The sequence below is a fragment of the Zootoca vivipara genome, chromosome 6 (genome assembly GCF_965207765.1).
Source record: "Zootoca vivipara chromosome 6, rZooViv2.hap1.1, whole genome shotgun sequence".
NCBI classification, from domain to species: domain Eukaryota; kingdom Metazoa; phylum Chordata; class Lepidosauria; order Squamata; family Lacertidae; genus Zootoca; species Zootoca vivipara.
Window position 1 is genome coordinate 46744096 of NC_142589.1, and position 18631 is coordinate 46762726.

The following is an 18631-nucleotide window of genomic DNA, read 5'->3' on the forward strand; positions in this document are numbered from 1 at the left end:
GTCTAAAAACAAAGGAAATGACGCCTTTTGCTTCAGAGGGAGCTGGTGCCCTTGCATGTCCTGCTTGTAGGCTGCTCAGGGGCATCTAGTTGGCCACTACGGGAAACAGGATATCGGACTAGATTGGTCTCAAGGTCTGATCCAGGGGAGTTCTTTTTATGTTTTCATGGCCTGACCCAGCAGGGCTCTTTGTGATAACATGTGCCGTGTGCTTATCTTTCTTTCCTCCCACATAAAACACTGTCTTGTGCTACTCAATGTCTTTATGCTGTCAGTGGCTACTAATCCTGATGGCTGTGTTCTACCTCCCTGTTGGAGGCAGCAGGCCTCTGAATACCAGTTGCTTGAAACTGCAGTTGGGCAGAGTGCTCTTGTGCTCAGGCCCCGATTGCTGGCTTCCCAGAGGCACCTGGGCAGCCACTGTGAGAACAGGATGCTGGACTAGACAGGCCTTTGGTCTGATCCAGCCGCCAGGCTCTTAGGTTTGTAATTATTTTTGCTCATATACAGAGTTAATCAATGGATTGCTCAACACATGATGACTATTTTTTAACTGGATGACAGCCCTTCTCTGAATAAATGCTGTCAAAACCACAGGATGTAATTATTGCCTTGTTATGCTATGTAGCAAATTTCTTTGTAAGTGACGCGCCCCTTTTTTCCATTTTCAAAAAAGTGCACATCGACTGATCTTGCAGCTGTTTGCAGGTCACTGCAGTGTGGAAAGGCTCACGCCACTGGTGTCAGTTTCTCACTTGGCACCAGGAATCTCCAACAATGTGTGTGTTAAGAACCCAGCGCTATATCAGATTTATTTCATTTTTCATTCACGTGTTTTTAAATGCGTGGAAGGCCAGGGGTTTTGTGGCCTACAAGCCTGGGTGTTTTGGTGGTGGAGACAGGCTAGAGAACGGGTGGCAGGAAACAATTCCTTTAAAAATCCCAATTAAGTAGCAATTAAGTTCAAGGTTGGAGCAAACAATTGGCAATGGCTTGGGGTGTGTGTGTGTGGTGTAAAATTGCTCTTTAGCTACAGGCTAGAAGATCAACGTGGGCAGGCTAGATAATGAGAATCTGGATTTATTGTGTGCAAGTGGCCATGTTTTTTTCTTCGCTCAGGCCTGCCTCAGCTATTGCAATCTGCCTTATTAGTTGTGACGGGATTGGACCACCGCCACACGTGACATCATAAGAGCATTTGTTATTCTAATGGCGTTATAAGTGGAAGCATAAATCTAGATTCCTTTTATGATCTCATGCACTTCTGTTTGCAGTCAAACCAGGAGGCTTTATAGTCAGGCACTGAATGGCAACAGACTGAGGAATTTCATGGAGAAACAAGAGCAAAGTGTTTTGCCAGGCAGAGGCCACATACAGAGTCAAATCACAGCAGGTGACAAGCTCCCTGCCCCCTCCCCCCAGCGCTCATACCCCTTGGTCCCCTGCTGACCCCACCACACTTTAAACAAGGATGGCAGTATCAAACAAGTTACTTGTTTGATACTGCCATCCTTGGATCTTGACATTGTTTAGAATATTTGTTTGTTTTGTTTGCAATGGGTGGTACCCAGTGTCAGTCATCCTCAGTGTCTCAAGGCAAACTTTAAAAAATGTAGTATAAACACTGACAACTGGGAAAACCTGGCCTGCGAGCGCTCCAGTTGGAGAACAGCCTTTACCAAAGGTGTCATGGGCTTTAAAGAAGCTCGATCTCAGGATGCAAGGGAGAAACGTGCCAAGAGGAAGGCACTCCTGCCTGGAAACCAATGTCTCCACTGTGGAAGGACGTGTGGATCCAGAATTGGCCTCCACAGTCACTTACGGACCCATTGTTAAAACCGTGTATGGAAGACAATCTATGAGTGATTGCCAAAGAAGAGTAGGTCTGTGACAAGCAATGGATTTTAGTAACGAATGTCTGTTAATTTCTGCGGGTCTACTCTTGAGTATGATTTAGCTTATTATCACCCAGTAGTAATATACTGCTTTTCAGCTCTGAGATTCCCAAAGCCGTTTATGAAACTATTTAAAAAACAATTTTGTAAAGGCATTTAAACCTCCTAAAATCAATATTGGTACAAATGAGATGGTTACAGAGACTGCAACTAATTTCTTGTTGAGAGCATTGAGAAGCGGACACGGAGCAACGGATTCAAACTACAAGAAAGAAAATTCCACCTAAACATTAGGAAGAACTTCCTGACAGTAAGAGCTGTTCGGCAGTGGAATTTGCTGCCAAGGAGTGTGGTGGAGTCTCCTTCTTTGGAGGTCTTTAAGCAGAGGCTTGACAGCCATCTGTCAGGAATGCTTTGATGGTGTTTCCTGCTTGGCAGGGGGTTGGACTGGATGGCCCTTGTGGTCTCTTCCAACTCTATGATTCTATGATTCTATGATTCTATGAGGATTGCAAGTAGAAATCTTATCTTAACAAATAGAGTCATGTTTTCCTACCTGTTTATTGTTTGATTATTTGGTATCTTATTTTTTTGTGCATTAATTGATGCATAAGTTTTATTGTGAGATCTGTTGGTGGGACCAATCCATAAATTTATTAATTATATGTACGTGTGTGACAAATTGAAACACTTTTAAAATGTTTATTTCTGCCTGGCTGGCAAAGAGTTAACCCACCTCCAGCCTGACTGACATAGAACTCTGATGGGGGCGGGACTGTGCCCGGTTGGAAAGGAGGGAAGGTCTGTTGAGTGAGTTAGGAGGGTGAGGGAGGAGGGTGTGGATGTGGTTTTTGATGTGGTGGTTTGTTTGAAGAAAGTGAAGAGGCTAGGAAAACTTAAAGTTAAATGTTGAACTGAGTTTATTTTGTACAACTGGAACAAAGCTAATTAATAAATGACACGTTAAAGAAACCCTTATGTTTTTAACACAATAAATCTTCATCTCTGTTTTTGTCAAAAAGAGGTCCGTCTTTATTTTTCCAGCGAGGTACCAGGACTCACAACCGTGCTGGTTTAAGAGAGGACAAAACTCACCTCAGGCAGGGAGGTGGTAGTTGGTGTCCTGAAGTCACACGGAGGAGGCTTAGAAGGGTAACCTGAGGCGCCAAGAAGTTGCCAGAGTGTGTAGGGCAAACTTTTACAGTAGGGGAATCCAACTGAGGGAGACCCTGAGGCAAGAGGTTATTCCGTGGGACAGCCTAGAGTTCCTTGAGGTACCCGGTCACGCAGGCTGGAGTGCTCTCCTTACCAAGAAACCCATTAGTTAAAGGGGTTTGGTTTTGAGGCGGCAGGAGAAGAGGGTGGGTGTTTTCCCCTCTAGATTCCTGGGTCGCGGTGATAGAAAGGGAGAGCGGGACCAGGGTCGTCACAACGTGTAAATGTGAAAAAAAAATGCCTCATGACAGAAGTCAACAAGCAGAAAGATAGGCTGGAGAATGTTATCTGTGCCTTGTTTGAATGGAAAATGTAATGACCATCTGGTTGGCTCTGTTCTAACAACACTCTTGCAAGCCGTATGTCCCTGAATACCACTTGCTGGGACTCACAAGTGGGGAGTGTGCTGCTATACTCAGGTGCTGCTTGTGGGCTTCCCCTAGGCTTCTGGTTGGCCAATGTTTGAACAGGATGCTGGACTAAATAGGCCTTTAGCCTGATACCAGCTGCACTTTTCTTATGTTTGTATGAATGAAAGTGGGGGTTATAAGTGGTGACTAACGCTGCCTCACATTGTTAAACAGGTCCAGATGAACATTTCCTCACTTAAAATCCACAGCTTGAATGAAGCCTTTTATCCAGTCTTCTGTGACATTATTTGCACTCATGCTCTCTCCCTCTCTCCCCTGTTTTGGGCAGGATTTTGGGAAGTGCCCTAGGTTGAGGCTTTTTACTCAGGAGTACATTCTGGCCTTGAACGAACTGAACGCTGGCATGGAAGTAGTGAAGAAGTTTATTCACAGGTCAGTGGCTTGTTCCCTCTCAAACACTCTGCCCTTCTAGGGTGTTAATCCTTTAATTCTCCTCTCTCTTCTTCATCTCCACAGTAGAGTTGCCAGTAGTAAGTTTCAGAGCTGCTTCTCTTTTACTGCCAAACATCTAGGCCCCTTGCTCTCCCGCGGAAAAAAATACCTTGTGCATGGGCATACGCTGAGCAACCCTTTCTCAACATTCTAGTCCTACACTGCATTTTGTGTCCATAGATTCAGGCTACAGGCTTACAATCTGCAAGCAACTTTCTGGTGGGAGAGGCTAGGAAGAGAGAAGGGAAGTGGGATAGCGGAAACACGGGAAAATGGGATGGCCCCTCTTACTTTTGGTTCTGGCTGTACTCATCTTGGGACATGGCCCTGTCTACTTGTAGCTCTGACTCTACCCCCTCCAGCATGCAGCCCCCCAGCAAATTACCCCTGGCAGAATGCAGCCTTTGGGGAAAAGGGTTCCCCACTTCTGATTTGCTACAGCACTGTTGCCTTGTGTTGTGCCCTCATGCTGCTACCTTTGTGTTGTCTTTCCAGCATGCATGGCCCTACCGGACAGTGCCCCCACCCCAGGGTCCTGCCAAATCTCGTGGCCGTCTGTTTAGCTGCCATTTATTCGTGCTACGAAGAATTCATCAACAGGTTAGTAGTCACTGCCTCTGGAGTGAAGGTCTTCTCTTTGGCATTTGGTTGACAGTTCACTTGTACTTTGGTTTTGGATGCCTGAGTAATCACAAAATTCATTTGGTACATTGCCAGTCACAAAAGGTTCGTGGCTCAGCTTTTTCACAGTGGCAATTGGAGAAAAATCGGATTGCCACTTTCGTGTTTATTGTGCGGCCTTTGAAGCACATGTGCGTGATTCATGTATCTTTGTATATTCTGGTTCCTGCACCTTATTTCATTACATTGATATCCTTTCCCTAAATACCAGCGCATTTTCTTTGTGCATTTCAGATATGAAGTTCAATTTAAATTGTGTTTGAATTTACATGGCATCAGGGGTAGCCAACATGGTGTCAGGTGATGCAGGACTGCGATTCCCATCAGCCCTGGCCACCAAGGCCAGTCATAAAGGATGATGGGAGTTGTGGTCTGTCAACACCACATTCCTTACACCTGCACTGCAAGAGTACTTCCAACCTCTTAGTCTAAGTAAGACATTCTTCTGTCCCACCCTTCAAGCCCAGGTCCAGAATTGAGGCCGGCCTCAGAGCTATATGTCATGTGCCCCAGAAATCTCTTCGCCTTAACTCTTAAGTATGTATGTGGGAAGGGACTCCACACATGCTCGGAGGAACTGAGCCCTGCAGTGTGAGTGCAGCCTGGTTGCATCCCGTCACACACCTTCCCCATTTTAACCTGAAGTGGTAGCGGATGGCAGTTAACCACAGTATAGCTTCTGTACTGTCCCAGATTCATGAATTGTCACCAACCAATGAGCACACACAGAAGGTCCACACAGCAGCCCAGGGCAGATTCCTGTAGGAAGGAGTCATAGTTCTGTGGTAGAGCACAGACTTGATGCAGTGGGTCCCAAGTTCAATCCCTTGTATCACCAAATATGGCCTGTGTGAATCCCTGGAAAAACCATTAGTGTAGGTGGTTCTGAATGCAGATGGAACAGTGGTCTGACTCAGGAGTGTAGGAAGCTTGCTAATATTTACACAAGTCCCAGGCCAAGTTCACTATCATCCCCAAGTGAACCATTTCCTCCCTGCCTCCCCCAGAGGTACGAAAAGGATGTTCAGGGAGCGGTGGCAAGAGCTGTAGGATTTTCTAGCTTTCCACTGGGCTGGGAGAGTGTTGGGGGTGATGCCTCCACACTCTACCCCTTCCTCAAGTAAACTCTCCAGCAAAGCTGGACAGCTGTCCACTGGAGTATGAATTTCATCACAGTTTTTGCGTCATTTGGAAGAGAGAACCACATTCCTCCCCATTAGCAACGAGTTCACAGGCCTTCAGAAAAATACGGCCCATACTGTAAATTCTTTGGGGAGATGTTTGTTTTTCTCTGGTATAAATAGGACAGTGGCAGTTGCAAAGGGGCCAAGATGAAAGCTGGGCATCTATTGCAAGACAGTTAGGCTACCCCTCCTCCTTACTAATTTCTGTTGTGCCTGGCTAGTAAAGGTTGCTTTTTTAGACTAAAAAAAAAATGTTTTTGAAACACAGCCGGGACAATTCTCCAAGCCTGAAGGAAATTCGTAATGGTTGCCAGCAGCCCTGTGACCGTAAGCCCAATTTGCCTCTCCGGCTGCTCCACACGAGTCCTGACTTGGTGTCCCAAGAGGCCACACTGACTGACTCCCGCCTCAAGTCGGTCATCGTCACGTCGAATGAAATCCACGTGGAAGTTGAGCGCAACAACACAGCCAACCAGAAGATGACGGCCAACGTCGGCAACGACAGTGAGCCCAACCTGATAGACTGCTTGATGGTCAGCCCCACTTGTAGCACCATGAGCATTGAGCTCAGCGCCCAGGCGGATCGCATCCTCGGTTGCTACGTGGAAATACTCAAGATGCTGTGAGTAGTTTCCATGCCTTTCGAAGCTGCCTCTCTTGAACTGTGCAGGTGGGGAGGGGAGAGGGGGGTGCATATCTTCCCGGCTTCTTCTCTTCCACATCTGCAGGCATCCAGCGAGATATGCAAATAGCAGAGCAATAAATCTAATGCCGGCATTAATGTCTGCAATAGGCATCTGGCCTGGCCAGCGGAGCGCCACAAATAGCATCCAGCGAATGAAAATGGCCAGTTTCTGTTTGCCCGTTGACCCCTGAGGATATTTTACAAGATAGCGATGTCACTGCCTGATTTTCTGGGTTGCTCCTTGCCTGCCAGTCACCCCTTTGCTTCTTCCATTTGAGGATTAGATCCTGACAAGTTTGCTCTCAGACTGGGCTGGCTTCATAAGGGGCCAGCCAAAGAAGAAAACGGAATGTTCCTTTGATCAGTGTAGCGGAAGGCACAGGTGCAGGGGTTCGAGAGTGTGGTGGAGCTCGTGTGCACTAATTCACCACAGCTCTCTCAGCTCCCCCTGCTGATCTTGGGTGGATTCCCCCACTCCTCCCTCATCCCAGTAGTGCTCAAGGCCATTGGACCGAGGTAAAGCACCTGCATGGCATGGAGGAGGAGGAGGAGGTGCTAAACTCAATCACTAGCATCTCCAGTTGTTAAAAGGGGATCAGGTGATGGGAAAGACACCTCTCTGGCCGAGACCTCGTCTTAGTAGACAGTACTGGGCTAGATAGAGGAAGTGTTGTGGCTCAGTGGTAGAGCATTTGATTTGCATTAGAGAATATCACAGGTCCAGTCTCCAGCATCTCCAGGTAGGTCTGGGAAACACTCAAACAACCTGAAAGTTACAACAGAAATGTGGAGTATAAACAGCACTATTAAGTTACAACAGTGTCGCAAAGAGTTCCAAAGTAAAAAGTCGCCTGTGTGTACACCCTCCATAAAGAGACTGGGTGCCCAGAGAGCAGGGAAAGGCAGCATTTATGATCACCTAGCTGAGAAAAGGAAAGCATGTAATGTCAAATGTGCCATGCTTCACTGTCCGTCCGTCCCCTCCACCAGTCTTCTGCATTGGGTTAGTTTTTCAGTCAAAAACATTTCCTAAATTTTGTCAAACCACCTGCTCTGTGGAGGACCCTCCAGGCTTTTCTTGCACATGGCCACTCGCTGCAGCCAAGAGGAGGAATACTAGTTCTATATAGATCAGAAGGGGAGCGTGCGAATTGTCAGTGGATAATAAAACTTAAGCTGGCTTTGGATATATAGGCCTGCCTATTACCTTTGAGATGGAAAGACTCCGTTTGTAATCCTGGAGAGCAGCTGCCAGTCAATGACAACAGCACCGGACCAGATGGAGCAGTTTGATCAGTGAAGGAAAATATATTAGTCTTACTCAGGGTGGGCTGGCTGAAATCAATGGTCATGACTAACTTAAGTCCATTAATTTCAGTGAATCTACTCCAAGTAGAACTTAGTTGGGCACCACCTAATTCTCTGTATCCACTTTCAAAAGAAATAAAAAGAGATGCAGCCATAAATGGAAGACGAAAAGTTTGAGGCTACTGCATTATCTTTGGATATCCCTCATGACCATGGCTTCAGAATGACGAAGGCTGCATGCAGTCCTAACGCTACTGGGAATAAGCCTTGTTATATTCAATGGGACTTAATTTATGAGTAGACAGGGCTAGGATTGTGCTGCAAGGCTGCACTTCTATATGTATACCTGGGAGTTAACTCCATTGAACTCAGCATAACTTACTTTCGAGCAGACATGTATAGAATTGCACTACAAGTGCAAGGCGGTTACCTTGCAGAGTAGGCAAAGAATAATTCACATTATTCTCTGATAGGAGTGCCTAATGCTTACAAAGCGAAAAAGCCATAGGTGGGTCCTGCATCCATGATTTGGTTTGAATAATTACAATTTATTATTGCAATTATTCCCATCATATGCTGTCTGCTTAGTATTGCACAAAGAATCTCACTGTCTCTGTTGCCTGTATCACGCTTGAGAGTGCTGAGTCAGATCCTTCAAAGAACAATTAAATGGATTGTGATGTTCTTTCTACAAGTTTGCCTTAACACTGTCTCTAATAAGGAGCAGAGTTAAACTCCACTGACTGCAGAGATCTGTAGTTCACATGATGGAATGGCTTTCTTTTCAAACTGAAGCCTGGTATAGGAATGGGAGCGAAATTCAATCCAGTTCGTATTTATATGTGAATCAATCCAATTTGTACTTTCTAAAGCAATTTGTGAGCTGAAACGCAGCCATCCTTTGAACTCTGCGCTTCTCCAACTTTTGCTATGCAGTTATCCAGCCAGGTAATGTGTGCAAAGATGCATATGTTAGTGGGAAAACATACAGAATGTGTTGTATTAGGGAAAGCTGCTTTGCAAAAATTGGGTACATTCAGAGAAATTCACATTAAAATGCTGATGAACTTCCATGATGACTTTTTAAAATAAATAAATAAATCACAAACTCATGTGGGGAACTGAACTTCAAAGGAAATTTGAGAAACTGAGAGACTGAAATTTGCAGGTTCGCTCATCCTGAGACTGCTGCGGTGTTTACTTGCAGAGCCAGGTAGAAGAGGAGATACTGAGTGTAATGCTTTCGCCTTTAATACGTTGCTGTTTTGTTTCTTTTTCTTTTTTAAATCGAATAGATATCACGCCTAAGAAGTTTATATAGGTCTTTGAATGGCAGGTTTCCTTTACAGGCTCCCAGAATATACAGGTTTTGGTATGGTACCACTGTTAAATTGTGCGCTGCTTTAAGAGTGCAGTGCTACAAAGTGGTATATAAAACTATCAATAAAGAATTAGGCTGGTTTCAATGAAAAGGTGTTGACCAAACTGCAAACGGATTCCTTTTGTGGAGGAGAAAACTGAAGTAGGGGAGATTGGCGGCCGCTTAGGTCTTCTTTCAGCTTGGCCCCACCTTCTCCACATTCCCCTATAGGTCAGCCGCATGCTTCAAATACCCTGTGTGCATTCTCTGATGTTATGTTTATCGGGGTTGCCCCTGGCTGCTAATATGTTTTGGGATTGTTTCGGCTCTATGGGCTCTGCAGGGCAGCTTTTTCTATTGAACCGAAAGACGACACTGGGAAAGGGGGAAAGGCCTCTGGTGGTGACCATGGAGCAATGAAACCCATGGTGTACACACACACACACACACACACACACACACACACACACGGATGTACATGCAGTTCAGGCAGAGGCTTATTTGATTTGCTGAGTTGACTGTAGTTACAGGCTGACATGCTGCAGGTTTGAAGGTGGGGAAAGAGAACTGACCAGGCTGTGTCACGCGGCAGCTCAGTAAGCCTTTGTGTCTTAGGGAGCTGATGGCCCTGCTGGCCATGAGCTTTCTGTGACCTTGGCAGAAAGGTTTGCACAGTCAGAGATGTGCAGCTGCTGGTGGCAGGGGGTATGTTTTGGGGGTTTTGCATGATTAGGAATTTGCAACTGCTAATAGATTTGGGAGGGGATTTGGTGGGGAGCACTTAGCTGGCCTGTTGATTGATTGATGCTTCCTGTGTAAGTGGTGAGCCAAGCTTAATTTTGGAAATAAAGAGTTCCAAATGTCTTCTGAATGTCATATTGTTTGCACCGGGGAGATACCAGGTCAGATTGTTTGTCCATTTAGCCCAGTATTGTCTGTTCCAATCTTTTGTCAACCTGATGCCTTCCAGATGTTTTGGACTCCAGTTGGCAAGGAACAACTTCTTTTGCATGTAAAATGCTCTGGTTGTGTTTGCTTATCGCAGCCTTCCCCAAGTTGGTGCTCTCCAGATGCTTTGGACTGCTGCTCCCATCACCATTACCTGTGCTGGCTGGGGCTGAAGGAAGTTGTAGTCCAACAACATTTGAGGGGCACCAGGTTGGCAGATGCTGGTCTATCCTGACTGGCAGCCACTCTCCAGGGTCACAGGCAGGAAGAAAGAGCTCTTTCCCACAACCTGCAGCCTGTGACCCCATGAAGATGCTGTGGATTAACTTGCATGGCCCGTATTAGGTTACCTTTTTTTTCCGTTTTCTTTCCTTAATTTGAAGTTTACATCGGCGCCCATTCCAAAAACTGTGTTCTTGTGATCAGATCTATGATCCTCTCACATCATATCATCTTGAAAGACAGGGATAAGTCATGCATGCAAATTGTGTGTCCAGGTTATGCAATGGGCTATAGATGCAGCAGCAGCAACAACAATAACAACAATAGAAGAAAATGAAAAGGTCACAACAAATGGAGGGGGGGTCACAAATAATGCTCCTTGCTATAGGGAGAGGATTTAGCCAAGACCAGGAGTGGCTAATCTGTGGCCCTCCAAATGTTGCTGAACTACAACTCTCATCCCCTCTGAGCACTGGGCATGCTATCTGAGACTGGTGGGAATTGTAGTTCAGCAGCACCTGGGGCGCCAGGTGGTTCAAGAGCCAGCCCTAGATGGATCTCATTCACACATACTGTGGTGGATGTGTTAGGATGTGTCACCTACAAGGACAAATGCACAGCTGATAAACGAGAGTGGATTATGCATTGTGTCCAGGACTAACAGCACTTTTCTCATTTCAGATCAGACTATGACGATTGGAGACCAGCTCTTGCCAGTTTGCTTCAACCCATCCCATTCCCTAAAGAGTAAGTTCTTGGCAGGTAGTTTTATCTCCTTTAGTGGCAAAAAATTTGAGAAATTTTGGTTGGTTCTTACAGTCCAGAAGATGTTGGATGGGAGATTTTAAAATACTTGTTTTGAAATGTTGCAGTGCATGCCAAGGACTTTGATTAAACTCAAGGAGTGAAAATATCCAGTAAAGACATATTTTGGGACAGTAAACCTGGGCTTAAGGGGACACTTCAGCTGGAGTAGCAGGTCTCCACGGGAGTGGACCAAAATATATCGTGCAAAATATTTAGAAAGAGTGCATTCCTCAAATAACACTCTGAGCCTTATCCTCCATCCCTTTCTAGCCCTCTTTTTAAAGCCATCCGAGTTTATTAGCTACATCCTGGAAGAAGAAGTGAACAAGTTCAGTCATCTCATAGGATCAGATAGCAAAACAAGCATTTGTGTCAGCAAGCATAAAGGGCTGAGGTGACCCATTGAAATAATTACAAAAATGCACATTGTTCCATAAGCAGTATTAGGACGCAATGAAAGAGTTTGGCATTGGCATCCCTCTGAAACCTATTAATGACACCATTGTTTATGAAATGCTGTTCCCAGAGGGTGAACATTACAGCCTATAATTGTCCAATTTGCCAGCTTATCGCATCCTTCAGTGTCTGGGTGCTTTGGAAGGGTTCGCTTTCGTAAACTGCATGTGCTTTGGAACGGCTGGGGAGATAGAACAACACCTGGCATCTTTTTACCTGAGTTGGTGATTCTAGCAAAGGACCCTGGGGTGAATTGCAGATCTGTATCATGATGCAATGCAGTATGAGAGAGTGACCATTAATTGCTTCGCTAATGTGCCATGCTAATTAGATGTGGCCATGCCTTAATTGCAATGCAATTAATGAACACACCTGGGACTTAGGATGGAGCTAAAAACCCTGTTTACAAAGTGTGCAGTTTCTATCACTGGGCCCTGAAAGTTTCCATTTGCTTCACTGATGACAGAATTTCCCTGCAGAATAGTTTTGGCTTTGACTTTTCCTCTGGCAGGAGCTCTTTGTTGCTGAAAACCCTTCTCAGTCTAATCTTGCCTTGGCCTGACAGTCCCTCATATTTTAGCAGCCAATGTGGTGTAGTGGTTTGAGTGTTGGACCTGTGAGATTGGGGGTTCAAATCTGCACTCTCCCATGAAGCTCACTGGATAACTTTGGGCAAGTCATAGTCTCTGAGCCTAACCTACCTCACAGGGCTGTTGTGAGAATGCTAGGAGGAGGAGAACCATGTACATACACCACCTTGAGCTCCTCGGAGGAAAGGGGGGATATAGAAACCCAGCTGCTGCCCAGCTCAGTCTCCATCCTTAGGTGAAGCACACAGCTCTCTTGCTAGGCAGAAAGCAGGAATAAAAGCAGTTTTGATATGAACAACACTTACAGCAGGTTTGTAAGGCTCCTTCAAGTCCATCATCTGAAAAGCAGGGCTGTGTATGATCTCCTGATCAAGAGGGCACAGCTTGGAAAGTCAGATGTGTTTGTCTTATCATGAGACCTCTTTTGAAGCGATCTGTCTCACATTGTTGGAACACAGAATGTCAGTTGCCTAATCTGGAGCTGAGCCAAATGCTTTACAGTGTCAATCTTCATGTAGAAACTTGCACTTGGTGGGGTTTACATTTCCCGCAAGGAATATGTAGGCAGTGCTTACATTCCCATTCTTGTCCCCATTCAGCAGCCTTGTTTCTGTTGCCTCTTCCTGCTCCGGTGCTGTTTGTCTCCCTATTGGCTTTTGCCTTCTTCCTGGTTCGATCACATGGGTTTCCCTGCAAAGAGAAACAGGAAGATTACCAGTCGCAGAGAAAAGAAGGGAAGAAATCTCCTAGTGCAGAAGAAGAAAAACCCACGTGTTTTTAATAAAGCACAACATGTTTCAAACCAAACTATTCTTCAGGGGTATTCTTGAGTGGCAATTGATCTTAAAACAAATTTCTGAAGTGAGTTGCAGCATTGATTACTCACACAGCCAGGTTTCCTCCCTTCCTTTCTTTGCATGGGTTACCCCACCCAGTCAGGGATCACAGGATGATGTTGCAACAATACATAGAGTGATATGAAGGCCTGCAACACAGCTAAACTAAGCACATCTGGATGAGGGGCTAGGAACCCCGTGAACTTCACCTCACGTTCCATCCTGAGGAAAGGCAGAATTAAAAACAAACAAACAAATTAAAATAATCATCAAAATGGAGGGCCATCTCATTAGATATCTTTCATCCAGAGCCCACCCACCCCCAATCTTAATTTATTTTTGTTCCATCATTATTCAACATAATTAAAACGTGGCCCTCTCCCACCCTTTTTGTTTTGTAAATAGAATCATAGAGTTGGAAGAGACCACAAGGGCCGTCCATTGCTGCAGCCTTTGCCAACCTGGAACCCATGGGCACCACCAGGTTGGCAAAGGCTGCATTCATGTATGTGTTGATGTCATGTAGACTATAGCTCTCCTCTTTAGACTTATCAAATCCACATACTCACAGTTATTTTGGAATAAAAGAACCGCATGAAAAAAGGAGAATCATTAATAATTCTCTGTGTCTAATTTTCAGGGCTCTTGCGCACGAGAAGTTCACAAAGTAAGTGCTTGTTTGGTTAAAGCTATTTCCTGTGATATAAATAAGCCAGATCTAAGCAAAGGCTAATGTGTCTGTGTTCCTCTTATCCTTCACCACTGAGGTTTTGAAAGCTGCTGATAGAATCAGAATGGTAGGGCTTAGAGCCACACACGCACACACCACAAGAGTCACAAACATTCTTAATAAAAATGAGGAAGTGGAGCAAAACCCACCGTCACTGGAGAAATCTCTTCTAGGCCAGTCAGTGTGAAAGCACTTCTCCATTAAACCTTCTCCCAGTCACTTATTCCACATGACAGCTGCACCACTTTAGATCGCAGCTATGAGAAATTGCACATTTGAATCTTTCCACCACTACCACCCACCGATTAAAAAAGCAACTTGTATTCCCTGCATATAGAAACCTAGCAGGTTAGCAAGAGATGCTCGAGCTTGGTCCTTTAAGGAGAAGTGCTGATTTTCTACATGCAGTGAGGATTTTTACATGGTGAGGCAGGAGCATTTAAACATGCAAACCCCCTACTTGCAGTATGAAGTGGTACAGTCCAAGCAGGTCTGTACCAAGGGGTTATTACCATTTATCTGTAAAGCTAACAGTACATATTCTGCCTTGCTCAAATAATAGTTATAAGACTGGGATGACTTGAATGCTTGGGTTGTTTTAAGATGGACTGCCTGCAGGCATTTGCAAACCCGCTTCCTAGTCTATATGCACCACCTTGGCAACTCCTTAAGCCCTCATAATTCCTTCCTGTGAAATGTTTTCTCCTCTCGTTTCCCTGCACCCTCTCCAGAAGAGGGGCATCAATCACTTAAAGCGTAACCAAAATGAAATGCTGCAGCTGTGTAAATTTTGGAACCGACCAATAGCCACTCATCATTCTGCTTTTTTGTTTTCTCTTTTGCCCTTTCAAGGGAGCTGAAGTACGTCATTCAAAGATTCGCGGAAGATCCAAGACAAGAAGTGAGTCCCTTTCCAGCATCATGATCAAAGGGACAGGGAGACTTGCTTGTCAGAAACTTCTGGCTTTTAAGTAGTTTTGCGTTCCAAAGCACTGTCAGCCTCTCTCTGCCTGTCTGCCTTGAGTTTGTCCCCAGAATGCTTGGGGGCATAAGCCTTAGTATGAATGGCTTCTTTCCTCCTACGTAAACATGCCGCCCCACCCTGGATGTCTAGAATCTGTTGCTGATGTCCCTTCAGCAGGGAGAACTGCAACCGGCAAGAATTAATTTCCTGTGCTAAATAAATGCCGCAAATAAATTCCCCCTCTCCACATCTGTTGAAATAGCTAAGACAGACACACTGGAGTCTTCATGTCACAACACCACTAGCAAAGCTCCCATTGTTACTATAGGCAGGGTGTTTGTAAGGGTACAGGGTCTGTATATTGCAGGGGCACAAGGCAAAAGCACACAGCACATTTGCTGTGTCCCACACTGCAACTTGTAGATCTCTGTAGATTTCTATTATTTTCAACACCAAATTGAGAGCAAGGGAAAGGTTCCACATGCACATATCCTGAGTTCTTATTTTGTTTCTTCTCTATCAATGGAAGAGCATCTGTTTTGCATGCAGAAGGTCTCTGACCTCTCCAGGTAGGGCTGGGAGAGACTCTGGCCAGAAACCCTAAAGAACTGCCAGTGACTGAAGATGACACTGAGCTAGAATGACCAATGGTCTGATGTAGCCTAAGACAGCTCCCTGTGTTCCCAAATGTATATGGAAAAACCTCTCTTGCATCCAGGGAAGTAGACTTTAGTTGACAATAATTTATGCTACATTAAATTAGTTAGTTAGTCCTGGAGGTGCTTCCGAAGCTGTTTGCTATTTTCTTTCCTTGCTAACTTGCTTCTCTGTGGACTAGTGGAGAGGTGGTGCTGCAGAGAGCCTCAACACCTCATTGCCTTTGTGTCTTGCTTGGCAGGTCCACTCGTGTCTGCTGAGTGTGCGGGCTGGCAAAGACGGCTGGTTCCAGCTCTACAGCCCTGGTGGCGTAGCCTGTGATGATGATGGAGAGTTGTTTGCCAGCATGGTATGTGCCAGCTGTAACTCTGAATAAACTGGGAATGGGTTGAACATATATTCAGAAGTTTGGAGTAGGAGTAGGAGTGCTGGTGAGTTTTTGCACACACGGATATACACATGCCTTTGGTCATCCCACTCTCCTGAAGATGCCCAAAATGTATCCTACAGACGCAGCCTGTAAATGGAGCTACAAAAATGGGATAGGGCCATTTTGCTACAGCCTTAGTCGAAACTCTCCAATGTCAGTAGCACTGTGAATATTTGAAATCGCTGTGTTGAAATATATGGAGTGACATATCTTGCTGTTGCTATGAATCAAGGTTGTCTGACTAATTTTGAAGCATGCCCCCCCCCTATATACACTGCCCTATCTTTTCTTTGCAAAATCCAGATCCTTTCTTTGAATTTGAAAGTCCAGTCCCGTAAGGTTTTTATAACTGTGGATAGGAAGTAGATATATGTGCATGGGAACCCCCATGTGTGAAAATCGTATGTGCATCCATTTCGGCTCTTTGAGCCAATTCACTCATTTTCCCCACCTCTCTCCTGGATTGTCGGAGGATTGATTTGAGGCCAGGGCTCTGGCCTGTGCTGGTAGGCTCACTCCTGACTCCGGGGGAAAGTGAATGACCAAACAGGATTTTTATTTTTATTTTTGAAAGAAGGATTTCCTCTGATGCTTGGAGACTACACCTCTTTCTGATATATAATGTACAGATTTGTTAATTTTGTTGGCTGATTTACATGACTGGTTTAAAGAGTGCCGCATTCTTCCTTCATGCCTGCACCTCTAACCAGGTTCTCTCTCTCTCTCTCTTGCTTTCACAGGTTCACATTTTAATGGGCTCCTGCTATAAGACAAAAAAGTTCCTGCTTTCACTGGCTGAGAACAAACTTGGGCCCTGCATGCTGCTAGCTTTGAGAGGCAACCAAACCATGGTGGAGGTAATGCATCAAATAATGAGGCTCTTTTCCTTTTGTTGAACTGAGTGGTGCCAAACCCCTTAATCTGTCACATAGCCTAGAAACTAGGAACCCGGTATTTCATTCCAACACTGGTTGCCCATTAGCTACACTGCTAAGTTCAGAGTATTGGTTTTGGTGTATAAAGCCGCATACAGTTTGGGATCAGGTTGCCAAAAAGGTTGTCTTACCCCTTCTATACCCAGTTGATCAGCATGCCCTGCAGGTGAGGGCTTGCTGCAGATTCCATTTTATCAGGAGGTCCATTCTGCAGAATATAGGAATTGGGAATTTAGTACTGTGGCACCTACTCTTTGGAATTGCCTCCTTTTAAATATTAGACAGGTGCCACCCCGTTGTCTTTTTGGTGCCTACTGAAGTCTTCTAAGAAGAGATGCTTCCCAGCCTTTTTTGGTATTTAATTGATTTTAGAAGTTTCATCTCTTGTGTGCCAGCCACCCTGGGCTCCTTTGAAAGGGAAAGGTGACATTAATTTAATTTAATAAAATAAAATAAACAAAGATAAAGAAATGTATTTATTTGGAAACTGTATATGCTTCCCCACCTTGCCCCAAAGACTACCCAAAGTGTCTTTCTGAAACACTCCAAATGAAAATGTATCAAAATGCAGCAAAAAACAGCAAAACAAAACAGAAATGCAGCTGCAAAGATTAAGCTAAACTAAAGCCAAGCGCACATTTTTACATTTTGAAAGTAATTTCATAAGCTATTTTAACGATAATCCTTTCCAACAGAAGAACCCTGAAAACTAATAGTTCCCTGCCATGATTAAGGACAAAGAATTCTCATTCCCTGCATGTGACTGCAGTCCCAGATTTTCTTGGAGGAAGCCATTATGGTCCATTAAGTAACAAATTTAACAGCAGACTCCACCAACCTGTTTCCAGTCTAGCTGTTTTGGACCACAGCTCCTATCCTCCCCAGCCAGCTTGACTAATGGTTGGGGATAATGGGAGTTGGAGTGCAAAATATCTGGAGGGCAGCATGTTAAGGGAAACTGTCCTGTGGAATGCCCCATTGATAGTTCTGCTTCTTTCAATATGTCCCTGCATCCTTTCAAAATAAAAGAAGTGGGCTCCCACCCACCCCTTCAGAATGGTGAGCCCATTCTCGCACAGATGTATTCAGGTGTAATTGATTAATTAACTGAATAAAACTTCTATGGTTAACAATGCAATCACGTGGTTACTCAGTGGGGCTTATCGTCTCCAGCAAGTGTGCTTCAGATAGCTGCCTAATTTTTTTTAAATTAAGTGACAGCCCTACTGATTTCACAGAGGAGGGCGAGGAAAAACAAGATGAAGGAGTGAATAAGGTATTTGCCCTCTTAGAGCCAGCATAACTGAATGAATAGAATGTTGGAGACAAGAATGTTCGAGACCTGGGTTCAAATCTCCGCCCAGCCACAGAGCTTGCTGAACCAGTCACTATCCCACAGCCCAACCAACCAAACAGGGCATTTGCAAGAAACAAGAGGGATGAACCATTTAGTGCAGAAAACTCAGGCCAAAGTTGCTTCTTAACAAGCATTCAAAAAGAAGAGAGAGGGGTATGTTGTGCCAAGCTATCCAGACGTCCCCAGTGAACAAGCTGTAGAGTAAATGTTACTTATCTTTCCACTGTCAGATTCTTTGCCTGATGCTTGAATACAACATCATTGACAACAAAGACACCCAGCTTCAGATCATCTCAACCCTCGAGAGCACCGACGTGGGGAAAAAAATGTACGAGCAGCTCTGTGACAGGCAGAGGGAGTTGAAAGAACTGGTGAGTCTCTGTATTGACAGCCCCGTCACTATTCAAAAACAGGCACCAGAGGAGATTCAGGTGGGGCCTAAGGCACAACGGATATTTAAAGAGGGGCTCGGCTCTGCACAGAAAGTTACAGTGCTCTTCAGACTGCA

General features: G+C 44.9%; 1 protein-coding gene across 2 annotated transcripts in view; it reads left to right on the forward strand.

The window, feature by feature from the left end:
- CMIP (c-Maf inducing protein) overlaps window positions 1–18631 on the forward strand; it is a 164023-nt gene that overhangs the window by 136799 nt on the left and 8593 nt on the right. Inside the window, exons 8-16 of one of the 2 annotated variants that reach the window (XM_035120939.3) lie at window positions 3810–3913; window positions 4469–4573; window positions 6107–6460; window positions 11043–11108; window positions 13691–13717; window positions 14633–14681; window positions 15643–15750; window positions 16572–16688; window positions 18354–18494. In XM_035120939.3, coding sequence (XP_034976830.1) covers window positions 3810–3913; window positions 4469–4573; window positions 6107–6460; window positions 11043–11108; window positions 13691–13717; window positions 14633–14681; window positions 15643–15750; window positions 16572–16688; window positions 18354–18494 — 1071 coding nt within the window. The remainder of the gene's footprint in view (window positions 1–3809; window positions 3914–4468; window positions 4574–6106; window positions 6461–11042; window positions 11109–13690; window positions 13718–14632; window positions 14682–15642; window positions 15751–16571; window positions 16689–18353; window positions 18495–18631) is intronic. The other variant, XM_088672030.1, reaches the window with a different exon arrangement.